Source organism: Nanorana parkeri, unplaced genomic scaffold (assembly GCF_000935625.1).
Source record: "Nanorana parkeri isolate BGI_ZX_2015 unplaced genomic scaffold, ASM93562v1 scaffold666, whole genome shotgun sequence".
NCBI lineage: Eukaryota > Metazoa > Chordata > Amphibia > Anura > Dicroglossidae > Nanorana > Nanorana parkeri.
The window spans coordinates 346,482-360,086 of NW_017306934.1; the positions used below are offsets into that span (position 1 = coordinate 346,482).

The following is a 13,605-nucleotide window of genomic DNA, read 5'->3' on the forward strand; positions in this document are numbered from 1 at the left end:
AGTTCATCCAGTAGGGGGTCAGATGTGAGAGCTATGAGGGTCACTGTTATGACCTGCTTGTTTGCTTCAAGCAGGTTTTGCATTCCCGTACAAGTCTATGGGAATGCAAAACTCAGAAAGAGGTCAGTTGCAGGTCAGTTGTACTTGTCAATGAATTCTGAATGATCTCAGATGCATGATAAACTTATGTCAAGCTTATGCCATAGACAAAAGCCCATATTGTCCTGGTAAAATTTGAGTCAATCAAAGTAATGATGAGGAGTCACTTTCATACCGCTTCTCTGTCAAGCACCTCCTGGAACTCTCTCTCGCGTCGTTCCTGGTACTGCTTCTCTCTGAAGATTCTGTTCTGTCCTATGATTTCCTTCTCATGGCGGGTGTGCATGAGTTGGACAGCAATTCTCCGCTCCTGCTGAGATTGTTTCATCAAACGGTTAATAAGTTGTTCCTCCCGAAATGATTCCTGAAAAAGGGACAATATTAGAACTACTCTAGTAGCATTGGGCTTATTTGGTTCTTATTATTTGGTTCTCCAGTACATGTCACTGCACACTACAGAGACCTCAGTACAATAGGCTGCTATCTAACCTATATAGCAGCCCATAGTGCAATATAGATACAGCGCTTGTAACATCCCTAACAGAAAACCTGGTGTGGGTAATAAACATTGTACTTAGTGTGTCTCGTGATGAAGATTTTTTTAATCAGATTTAATTTATTATTGGATTTTAACAAAGTTTTCAATGATAAAAAACAAAAAATGTAGGGCAAGGGAAAGGGAACAATGAGAAGGGGAAAGGGAACAATAGGGTGGGAAAAGGTACAGAGAAAGAAGAGCAGTCTTTCCACTAAAGGCATGCAATATCTTGATAACACTGATCTTGCAAAACATCCCCCTTCTTTTATTGTTATAAACGATGATAGACTGAGCATTGTAAATGGAACACGTTATAACACCCATGTACACCAAATTATGAATGGGACACATGAGACATGCTCGCATCTGGGTGTGGTGTACCATTATATAGTATCATTTTATTGTTGTGCCAATTATTACTGGAGATAGGAAGTTTAAATTGGAGTTTGTGCAACCCATTTTCTTGCAATTAGTTTTCCAGCAAAAAATAGTGATCTCGTTGCTGCCTCCACAGTGTATTGATCAGCAGTATCAGTATCAGGTATCCATATATACAAATAAAATGGTTACATTCCAATTGCATATGGAAAGTCTGGTTAAAGTGTTAGACAACATCTCACAAGTACATAACAAATTTATGGTTTTTCCAGAGAACATGCAGCAAATGCCCCTGCTCCGTCTACCTGTCAGGATCCAGATCTGAACCCAGAGCCTCTGCTGTGTCTGGCAGTGGCTCTACCTGCTGAGCCACTTTGAAACCTTGTATAAAGGTGCCCATACACTGCAGGATTCTCGTACGAGAATCGCGGGAAAGCTCGCGATCGTATGGAAGGCGTGTGACCGTTTCTACTGTACGGTCGCACAACTTTTGTATTTCGACCATGTTGGAAAACCAGCCGAGAAATTGAACTCTGAACTTCTTGCTCCTCCTCCTGAACTTCTTATTTAATCCATGCCTCTGCACTTCCTGTTTGCCAGATTATTGTGCTCCTGCCAATATCTTGCTTCCTGCTCCTTCTGTGATACAATCCTCTCAAACTGCTACACGTGTACCGACCTTTGGTTGCTGATTCACCGACTACTCTCATCGTCTTCTGCTTCATACTCGATACCTTTGGCTACTGACCTCAGCTTGTTCTCTGACTACGCTTCTGTCTGCTCCTATACTACTACCGTCTGCTTGTGTACCAAACCCGGCCTGTTATACCTCAAATCTGCCTTCTGTTTCAGCTACTGGACTCTGAGCCTGGTACCGGTTAGGTGCCTTTTCTCAGCTGCATGAAAGGGAATGTTCTGGACTAAGTTGCAATGACCGATTACTAAATGTCCTAAATCATATGCTGTTAGTTGTCTGTTTACATTCTTTATCTACTTGTTAAGATTTTCTCACAGATTTAAGCAGGAGAAAGTGTGCTGAACCCTTTATGCAAATCATTCTTTGTGTTTGTCAAAAGCAATGTTGAGTACAAAACAGTTCCATTGGAAATATATCTAAATGTACCCACTTTAGAAATAAATATAACTTCCTTATTTACATATTTAACAGATTTCATGGTTTCATTTATATTTACATACATTTACAATGGAAATAGTGCATTTCCTATGCATCTCTCTGTTACATTGTGACCACTAATGGAAGGTAACAGGCACGTGTCCATACATAAAAATACAGAGAAATAATGAGGAGTAATTCATAGTGCTTACCCCTGACATCAGTATAGACCAGTCAGAACACGGCAAGAAGGTGACCGATTGGCTACTGCTAGTCTTTTTTTTTTTTATTATTAAATCTTTATTCAGATTTTGGTCTGCTGGTCCTTAAAAGAGAACTATGAGGTGAGTGAAAATCGGCTCAATAGATCGGGAAGTGAGCGAACACATAGCGTCGCTCGCTCACTTCTCGATCATGTCCCTGCAGAGAGTGGTGACTGTCAGTCACCTCTCCTTGCAGGGATTCCCCCCTCCCAGCTACAATCCTCCGGCGCTGACTAGAGGAACGGACGGGGAAGGGGGCAAGCACAGCTGGCTCTGTCTCTAGATAGGCAGAGCCAGCTGTAGCCCGCTATATACTGAACATTGGGTCACGGGAGGACGCTAGTTTGTGTCCTCCTGTGACCCTTAAGAGAACTATGGGGAAAAACACTGACCCCCATCGTTTTGCTTTAAGTCTTACGGATTGCTCTTTGCCTCACTGAATAAGGACTGTTGCTGTAGTCGGAATATAATATGTGATTACCTCTTGCGCCCCATGAGCGACAAGCTGCTCCATTAGGACTCTGCGTCTTCTTTTTTCCCGCTGCTCACGTGCCGTGGTATCCTCTTCAAGCCTCTTCTGAATTTTTCTTAGGTAATCATCATTAGATTCTAGTTTGAAGACGCCACCACCAATGCTGCCATTTGACTTTATTCTTTGTAATGTTGGACTTCTGAAAGAACATTTAATATTTTACAATCTGGATCCTTTTTTTAGTCAATGAAAAGTGTCTCCTAAAAGCCCAAATCCAGGTTGTCCCCCCCCCTCAATCCCAATACACCCCCTGCATCCCTTTTTTAGTTTTTTTTGTAGCTGTTCTCTTTCCAGTCACATGACATCTGGGGTCCTCTTCTTTCTGTGGTAGCCAGTCTTCTTTAATACATTATAGAGACAGTCTGGACTCACAGAATGTGGGTTCAAACTGAAAGAGGAGTGGCAGCTGGGGCCAAAGGAGGATGAGGAGTGTGGCACAATGGTGTGTGGAGAGAGGGAGTACTGCTTTGGGACCATTTCTTTTTAAATGAGGATGGGGGATGGGGGAGGGGGGGGGGTAAATTTCAATGTAGATGGGTTTTGAAGGGAATCTATCAGAATAATGGTTATCTTTCACAGACAAGGCTCCTATTCAGTAATGGAGGCTGCCTCAGTTTAGAAGCAATGCTAGTTCTGAGGCAGAGTCCACATCTGCGGCATAACCTTCAACACCAGAACAAGCACTGTCTCTAGAAGTGAGGGAATGGCAAATTGGGAGCCTCAACTGTACTAGGTAACTGTGAGCGGTGCACCTGCCATGCATGCATGCATGCTGCAAACCTTGTTTGTGTCTATGTATGGGTCACTACTCATGCCCCCAATGGAGTACAGGGTAATCCATAGTAATGAGTGGCAATCACAATAGGTCCACTCTGGAAGAAAAGGCTCTGTACAGGGTTGCACAGTGAAGATCCCAAGAATGGGACTGTAGATAATTATTTATCCACAGGGAATCTACTATGGAGGGAAGGAGGAGGGGGGTCCATAAAATACAACTGCACTAAAAATAATATCTGGCGGTCAATAGATGGACAATAAATGTTGGAAGGTCAGTTGGGGGTCAATTAAACTTTTGAGGTCTCTGAGGATTCCCTAGTACTGAAGGTGAAATAGCTAGCGGCAAGATAGTGTTACCCAGTGTGGAAGGTCAGCCTCCAGCGAGAGAGAACTTGAGATCAGGTATGTGTTTTAACTGGCCTCATGCTTTGTGTTGTATATCAGTGACCTTCACTTCCCGTATCCGCAACCTCAAACTCTGTTAGAGAGCCAATGAGTGCTCCCACATCAAACTGTGTTGTACTCGCCCAAATGCTCCGATGCCTAGTCCGATACCTGAGCTTCCGGTATCAGGAAGCCGCACAGCCAGTCATTACCCGCTGCCCGGCTTCCTGATTGGCCGGGAAGCCAGCTCCATGCCCCCTCGTCACTTGGTCAGGAAGCCAGGCAGCGTGTAATGACTTGCTGCCTAGTTTCCTGATTGGTTGGGAAGTTGGCCAATCAGGAAGCTGGACGGCAAGTTATTACCCGCCCCCCGGCTTTCTGTTTGGCTAGAAAGCTGGCTTCATTCTCCCTCGTCACCTGGTGACAAGGGAGCATGGAGTCGGCTTCCTGGCCAATAAGGAAGCCGGGGGGGCGCCGTGTAATGACTCGTTGCCAGGCTTTCTGATTGGCCAGCTTCTCGACCAATCAGGAAGCTGGGCAACAAGTCATTACATGGCGCCGGGCTTCCTGATTTGCGAGAAAGCTGGCTCCATGCTTCCTCGTCACCTGGTGATGAGGGAGCATGGAGACGGCTTCCCTGCTAATCGTGTAGCTGGGTGGCGAGTCTTTTCACGCCGCCTGGCTTCCCGGCTAATCAGGAAGCCAGGTGGCGAGTCATTCCACACCTGGCTTTCTTAATGGGACTTCCGGAACCAGTATTCAGTATCGGCGAGTACCGGAAAAAAATATCGGCACTCGTACTCGATAACGGAAAACCGGTGCATCCGTAAATAAATGTTTTGGGTTGATGAACAATCTGAAACTTCATGAAGGGGTCAGTGAGTTGAAGGGTTTGAGGATCTACATAATGTACACCTTCTTCACTTTCCTAACCACATACTGAAGATAGCCATGAAGATTTTCATTAAATACAGTAGGCCTTATCTAAATTGACAGTTATATACCACTAGTATAGGCCACTAGTATAGTGTCGAGCACATAGCAGTGCAGAATGCGTGTATACACTACTATGAATTATGCTGATTGATACTGCCTTAAACACAATCACAGACCAGTTCACAGATACAGTTCAAGCACATCGGAACTTCTGAATAAGAGCCAGCCTGTCAATTTAGACCAGGATAACTAGAAATTTTGGACAGTAGAACATCCAGACATACCTTCCATTTGGTGTGATGCTGCTAATCATAGCATCTTTCTTCATTGAATATTCAAATCTTGCTAATTCTTGGTAAACCTCCTAAGGAAAAACAAAATGATTGTGCTGTTCTATACCGCCATCTTGTGTTCATGATACATATAAAATGATTTGATCAATAACATAATTAAACAGCATAAACCAAATAAAAGGAGTCAGAGAGAGCATATGAAAGCTGCACTGAAAATGAACTTAAAGTTAATGCTACAACATTTTATGTTTCTTTTATTGATGTTGATGTGAGAAGATTTGTATTTGACCTTAGTTACGTGTTTCCCTCTGCCCTAGCAAGCAGTTTAAGAAAACGAGGATAGAGAAGCCAAAGCAAAAACAGTCAGATGCAACATTCTAAAAATAAGATCTGTAGGGCATTGGTTAGCTTGGCTCGTATATAGTCACTGCTTTAACACATACAGTAACAGATAACCTGCAGTGCACTGTCTATGGGGGCATTTGTTTTTATTGGCACCCTAATGCACATTCCCACTTATAATACCTCTAATGATTGCTATGGAACTCAGCTGCGGATGACAACCTAAACAAGACCAAAAAGCTCTTTGAATTGTAAAGTTTACTTCACATCAGAGAAGTAGCAGTCAAAAGCAGTGATTACAATTAGATCCGCTATGGTAATTTGTAATGTCAACTTCACAGAAGTAGCAGTCAATAGCAGTGATTATAATTAGACCCGCTATGGCAGGGCTCAAAATTTCCACCCGCCTGCTCGCATTTGGCGAGTGGAAATGCAGTGCAGGCGAGTGGAAATTCAGTCAGGCACACGGTCACGGACCGGACCGTGTACCTGACTTATGAGAGAAGCTGCTCCTTGCTGTCCTGGCTCGGTTCCTTTCGGCCTAAGCTCTGACAGTTCTGAGCTCCGTTCTAAAAGGATTGATTAGTAAGGTCTGCAGCAGACCTTACTAATCATTACTGGATCACCAGGGATCGGATTCGTGCCTCCTCGCCTCCTCCCTGCAGAAAGACAAGCAGGTGAGGGGGCTCTTTGTTTTATGTTATGTGGGGTGGGGGCAGGGAAAGGGGGGGTATTATTTTATATGTGGGGGCAGGGAACAGGTAAATTATTTTATGTGTGGGGGGGCAGAGAACAGGGGGAGAGTGTATTATTTTATATGTGGGGATGTGGAGGGCAGCAATGTTTACATTGATTTATGTTAATATTGTTGTTGTTAATATTTATTTTTGTAACTTTATTCTGCATGTAATATTTAAAAGTGTAATTTCATAAAATAATTTTGGAGGGTGTGTTTAGGGGCGAAGTTAAGGTGGGGGCAGGGTAGGGGCAAGGTTGGGCAACTGGTGGCGAGTAACTCTTAAGGCCTGGGTAGTAGCTCAGGACTTGAAATTTTGAGCCCTGCACTATGGTAACTTGTAATAGTAACTTCAATTGAAGTAGCATCAAATAGCAGTGATTAGAATTAGATCCACTATGGTAACTTGTAATGTTAACTTCACATCACAGAAGTAGCAGTCAATAACAGTGATTAGAATTGGATCCGCTTTGATGATAGGAAATGCTTGCTGGTAGCTGTGCACACGACACTCTTAGTCTGAGAGGCAGAACTTCCAAGGAATGCTCAGAATGCTGGTAGCAGTGGCTGGTCTCTCTGATCAGCGGTTGCCATGTGTGAGGCAGGGCTGAAGCGTCCTGGGCACAGGAATGTCCTTGGAGGAGACAGGCAGTCCTGGGAGTCAAGGAGCAGGCTCTCAATCAGGATGGAGGAGCGGAGATTCGCAGAGCTTGTCCGGCGTCCGCATTCATTGCAGGTACGCCGGACAAGTGAAGATTTGCGGCTTAAGCTGAGGAGGGGCGTGACGTGGGCGGACTAGGGGCGGAGCCACCCGCCATGTCTGGGATGCTGGAGAGGTGAGTATGGTAGAAGCTTTACATCAATTCACTACAACAAACCTGCATTTTAGGGCACCAAAATCCATAGATGTGAGCCATCTGTGCATTGTGGTACATTAAAACAAAAAACGCGCAGGTGCAAATTGAGGTCAATGTGGTGCTTTGGCAGACCATTCAAAATGAATGTTTACTGCAACCAATCCATGAAATAACATGCGGCATATGGTAACAGAACAAATATGGAAACCGGTCTTAAACTTTGTGGCAAATCAGGATATCACAACACCACTAGACTGTTTTCATCTGTGCAAGCCGAGGATGGTCATAGAGTACCAGACACAGTACCAGTACCACAACATCTGATCCGATCTCGTTCAATGCCTGGTAGTGATGGTAATGAGATTCATGTCTGGTACTCATTTTTAGGATATCATTATTATAAAAACATTTATTTCTCCCTTGCTACTGTAAGGAATAAATTAAAGCAAACCAGATGTGCTACCAACAAAGCTAATTCACTGCTGTCAGGACACAGAAAGCACTTCCAGGTGCCTGCGCATCAATACATTTTTTTTTAATGGAGCAGGGAGCATGCAGGAAAGCACTCAGTGGCCTGTCAGGTCTGTCCAGTCTGTGCTGCTGTTGCTCCCCTGGCAGGAGGTCTGCAAGGGGAAACTACTGAATAACCATATTCCTTATTATTGCATGCATTGTGATTAGGGATGCACCGATATATTGGCCGCCAAAACATATCGGACGAAAATGGCACTTTTGGCATAATGCCGAAAGTGCAATTTTCCTGCCGATACATTGGCACATCCCTGATTTCTTTCCTCCCCACTGGGCGCTGCTATGTGTCCCAGCGGGGGGAGAGAAACTGTGATAGCCGGCCGAGCGATGTGGGTGAAGAGCGCTGTGAGCGGCCGCTGTCTCTCCTCCCACACCTCTCAGCCTTCTATCACAGTCCGGCAGAGCGGTGTGTGGGCAGAGATAGGCCGCGCTGTCACAGGAGGCAGAGCTCTCCTCCCTGCTCCGCTCGCTCAGCCTCCTGTGACAGTGTGTCAGAGAGGAGAGCGAGAGCAAACACTCAGCGATCGCTGTGTGTTTGTAGATAATTGAGGATATGGTATGTTTACTGTATCCTCAATTATGAATGAATGGGAAGTGATCTACATCTCCTCCTGTTCATTCATAGTTGTAGTCATAGTAAACATACTCTGTTCTCATGTTATCAATGAACAGGAACACTCAGAGAGGATTCCTGTTCATTTGTAACAGGGGACACAGAAAAAAAGAATGAGGACTCTGTGTTCTCAATCTCTTTTTCTATTTTAAAAGGGAAATATCAGGGGTCTGTTTAGACCCCTAATATTTCCCCAAAGCCCCTAAAAGTAAAGTAAAAAATAAAAATATTTAATAAAAAATAAATGAATAGAGGGGACACAGAACAGCGTCCAGCAGGGAGGAGAGAAGCCATAGGTGCACCGCAATTTCCGCCGAAAGATGGCATTTTGCCCAAAGTGCCATTTTCTGCCGATATGTTTCAGCGGCCAAAAATTTTGGTGCATTCCTACTTTCTGCTCAGTACATCCTTTCAGACCGGGAAGGGCTAGTTGCCTACCAATCACTTATGTTTAACCCAGGTGAATATAGCATATTAATATTTTGTTATCATATAGTAAGTGGAATTCATTTACAAAACCATGAATGACAATAATTGTACCTCTGCTTCTTTCTTCTTCCTGAGGATCTTCTGTGCCTGTATGGCTCTCAAAGTTCGGTTTGGTGGAGGTTTAGGAATCTGCACAACGGCTGCCTGAATTCGGGCCATAATTTCATTTTGTCTTCTTCTTGCTTGGCGAAGCTAGTGAAAGAAAACAATAAGCAAACTTTTTCTGTATTGTAATGGTCTTAGTACCCATTACCCAAATGTAATTCCCTCTCCACCGCCAGCATTGCGCCACATTTTGTTTTCTTTTACCTTGTTGCAAATAAATAGGCTCCATTTATGCAATGCATACGAAATTCATGAGATAAAGAGCATTCATTTTCTGCGTTTAAAGAACAATAAAGTGTCAATGTGCCCTAAATGTTCAGATTCTTGCACAGCTGAGCTGGTTCTCTATAAGGCAAAATGTTTTTTTCCCATTAGTTTGTTTTTTCTGCCACTGTTAATGGGCTGGCTAAAACTGACAAATCTGCCTCCTCCTGTTTTCTGAGAGCCTTTACAACTGCCAACTAAGCAAAATATAGACATGCATATAAGCATATATTGATATGGTCTGTTAGCTCTCACACGCCAGTAATTTATCTATGGTTGCAACTTGTCATTGCCAAAAAAACATGGTACCATGAGCAGATCTGGTTTTGGAGAGATCAAAGATAACAATTTTGTAATAGTTTTATTAAAGGAGAACTATGGGGTCAGGGCTTTTCCCCATAGTTCTCCTAAGGGTAACGGGAGGACACAAACTAGCGACGTGTATCCGTTTGTATAGGTTTGTAACCTGAGCCAGCACTACAGGAAGAGGCCCTGAGCTGAAAAGTTAAGTTCTCCCCAGCATGAGAAGACATGAGGATTTAAAAGGAAGAGCAGCAAAGAGAAGGGAAACAACCATGGATTACAGTAAGGCACACATTACAGTATTGGTTTATGTTAAAAAATCTGAGGGTTTAATGTCACTTTAAGTGAATTTCTATCTTTGCAGCCAAATTTTAGAACCCCCATTATATATTTATTATATGTTCATATTCGCACAGCATGCCTAAAAATATCTACAAAAATATGTCTTACCTTTTTTGTTGACTCATTATATACATGGGCTCTAACTGTAATAACTTGCTGAATAATATATTATAGGGACATTTTTTAACAACGGCCGGACTGTGGAGTCCTAGATGCCGGTGGGCGTTTATAAACGTCCTTGCCCGCCCCCGCTCGTTCCCGTACTCTGCTGTGCCCTGTGAGGGCCAGGGACTGGTACGGCAGCTCTGTGACCAGAGATCGGAGGGAGCTCAGCACAAGATCTCCCGCTGATCTATTCCCTGGTTTCTGAATGCAGGAATTATGTGTATTACGTCACTTCCGCATTCAGCTGTCATTCTCCGGCTTCTGTAGCCAGAGGGAAGCTGCTGAAGCAAGTCTCTGCTTCATCAGCTTCTTTGGGGTTCCCTAGGTGACATTAGGGGTCTTAGAGACCCCTAATATCTCCATAAAGAGGACCTGTCACATCCTCTTTGCTATCACATAGGGGGCTTCTTAGCATTCAATGTACTCCCCAAGCCTTGAGATCTTTAACCTTTTATTAGGACAGACAATGTGAACATATCAGATAATAAGATCTGCAAGTCATTCTCCGGCTTCTGTAGCCAGAGGGAAGCTGCTGAAGCAAGTCTCTGCTTCATCAGCTTCTTTGGGGGTCCGTAGGTGACATTAGGGGTCTTAGAGACCCCTAATATTTCCATAAAGAGGACCTGTCACATCCTCTTTGCTATCACATAGGGGGCTTCTTAGCATTCAATGTTTTAATGGGGCTTCTTAGCATTCAATTCAATGGGGCTTTGGGGGTCCCTAGGTGACATTAGGGGTTTTAGAGACCCCTAATATCTCCATAAAGAGGACCTGTCACATCCTCTTTGCTATCACATAGGGGGCTTCTTAGCATTCAATGCACTCCCCGAGCCTTGAGATCTTAAACCTTTTATTAGGACAGACAATGTGAACATCTCAGATAATAAGATCTGCAAGGCACAGTACAGTAAGGATAGATTGTGGTAAACATGACCCCTAGCCCCCTTCTGGTAAAATAAAAAGCAGCAGCAATGAGCAGCCTTTTTTATATATTTTATAAAGTTATGCTATGTGAATAAGGAACATGTGCCACATGTAAAAGTAGGTGTTATCCTGATTCGGCTGCAAAAGTAGAAATACACTTTAAGTAACAATATCTGTATGACAATATGCAGTTCTGACATATAAATCTCATTTAAAGGGACAACAATTTACAATGAAATTCGAGCACTGCAAAAGCTCTAACATACAGAAGTCATTGTCAGACTATAGAATTTACAGCAAAGCACATCAAAGGATAGACAACAGTGGTAACATGTTGTGCATGTCAGAACCAGATAACCTATGAAGATTATCTACATTCACGTTACCTTTTCAATATCCTGCATTCTTAGTTCCTCTTGTATCTTCTGCATTTTTATGATTTCACCGTTCTGTATTTGGGCCATCTTCTCATCCATCTCTTTTGCTATTAGTTCAAACTGTTCGCTCACTTGCTGCAAATCTAAATCTGTCTGGCGAGGGACCAATGTTTTCATTTGCTACAAGAGAACACAAAACACACTGTTTAGAGCAACAGCTTTTAATTCAAACACAATTACACAGAAGTATCAAGATGGTTGACCATGGATTCAGCGCACAGGCTTTATGAAGTCCACTCAAACTGAACGTTTGAGATGCAATCTGGTTTCAGGCAGCAGCAGTGCCCAATTAGGGGATTTTGAGCTGGAGAAGCAAAAGAAGCCACCCTCATCATTTGGGTCTTCCACCAGGTATATGACAAATAGTGATAAAGTACCTGTGTTCATTTTCAGAACGAACCTAGTATTCCTGTGGAGCCCCTTGCAAACTAGACACAGGAGGTATCCATGACTGGAGATATTCATGACACGCCATTGTTCAACTCTAAGCTGTCTGCACAGGTGCAGCTAGTGGGGTTGGGAAAAACAAATGGCAGCAAGTCCACAGATCAGGACAGGCAGCAGCTGCCACGGTGCAGGGGGGGTGTGACTTTGCCTAATGGTGAACTTACTCTATAAGTTAGTTCAGACATCTACAGCAAACTATCACTCTGTTAGAACAGTGCAAGCAGGATTCTGACATTTTCTGTGGGTTACTGTACTCTACAATTAGCACTTACGAATAAGAACTCATTATTGAATAAGGTCTTACAACACGGAACACTCACACTAAAAATCTTGTAGACCTAGCGTTGTAATTAAGTACAATCTGTACTGAAAGGAATGGGAGGGGAATAGAAACAACTGCACCACAAAAAATAGGAATTTGTTGTTATTACCATATACCGTATTTTGCGCTCCATAAGGCGCACCGGACCATAGGACGCAGGCAGGTTCTGTGACAGAAACTGTTACAGAAGCTGCAGTTAGTGACCGCTGAGACAGTGTTAGTGACCACGGTCTCAGTGTTCACACACTAACGTTCTTCGTCTGCTCTAGGGGCTCTATGGTGAGCTCCTATCCCGTGGTCACTGGCGGGGTGGACTTGATCGCCGCCGCTCGGTTTTAATACAAGTGATCTGAATAGATCACTTGTATTAAACAAGCAGCGGCCCCCACTCTACATTTAGCTCTGCTTCAGAAACTGCATGTTCCGGGGGTCTGGCAATAGGGATTCGCTCCATAAGACGCACACACATTTTCCCCGACTTTTGGGGGGGGAAAAGTGCATCTTATGGAGCGAAAAATACGGTAATCCTTTGCTCTGAGCCCATTGAGGGACACAGCTCTGAAGAATTCTGAGACTTAGGGTTATGCTGCTGCCTCCAGGAGAATTGGACAATAGGACAAAAAAATAAAAGCCTGTCCCACCTCGCACCTGCCAGTTGTAGCAAAAGGTGTGAAGAAAATGAGGGGAGGGGGCTACAACAAAAGGGTTTTATGGGAAGAACACAATCCTATTTTCTCCATCATCCACTGAGGGACACAGCTCTGAAGAATTGAGACATAGGGGCATTTAAAAGTAGTTAAAAAAACAGAGGGATGGGCACCACAACCTCTAGAAAAAACAGCTCTGCAAAAGAACTGTAAACATATACTTAAACAGCTGCCCGAGGAACTTTTCTGACAAAATTAACATCAAAAGAGGCTGTGTAAGAGGCTTACCTGCAGATGGGCTCCTGCTCAAAAACATGCACGCACACAAGTATGCAATCCATTGCTTAACCCCTTCATGACTGAGGCCTTTTTTTCATTTTTTGCACCCATGTTATATTCCAAATTTTAGGCCTGAAAATTACTTAAAACCCCCCAACATTATATATTTTCTGAATGCCAAGACCCTATAGAATAAAATGGTGGTAGTTGCAAATTTTTATGTTGCGCAATATTAGCGCAACTCCTTATTAAACCCCAATATTTAGTGAAAAATTTAATTAAATGCCCCAAAACACAACAAAATACCCATTTTTTTAATGAAATATAAAAGATGAGGTTACAACGAGTAAAACGATACCCAACATGCCCAGGTTACAAATTGCGTGCATCCGTAAAACGGCGAAAAACCCCAGTACCCCAAAAAGTCCATAGAAGACGCTTTAAAAGCCCCCACAGGTCATCAATTTAGAGATACCCCAAAATACTGG

General features: G+C 43.4%; 1 protein-coding gene across 1 annotated transcript in view; it reads right to left on the bottom strand.

Annotated features, from left to right (window-relative positions):
- SPEF2 (sperm flagellar 2) overlaps nt 1–13,605 on the bottom strand; it is a 127,684-nt gene that overhangs the window by 95,202 nt on the left and 18,877 nt on the right. The window contains exons 4-8 of the mRNA XM_018563455.1: nt 11,372–11,542; nt 8,934–9,074; nt 5,306–5,385; nt 2,874–3,063; nt 275–463 (exon numbers count right to left, since the gene is read on the bottom strand). Coding sequence (XP_018418957.1) covers nt 275–463; nt 2,874–3,063; nt 5,306–5,385; nt 8,934–9,074; nt 11,372–11,542 — 771 coding nt within the window. The remainder of the gene's footprint in view (nt 1–274; nt 464–2,873; nt 3,064–5,305; nt 5,386–8,933; nt 9,075–11,371; nt 11,543–13,605) is intronic.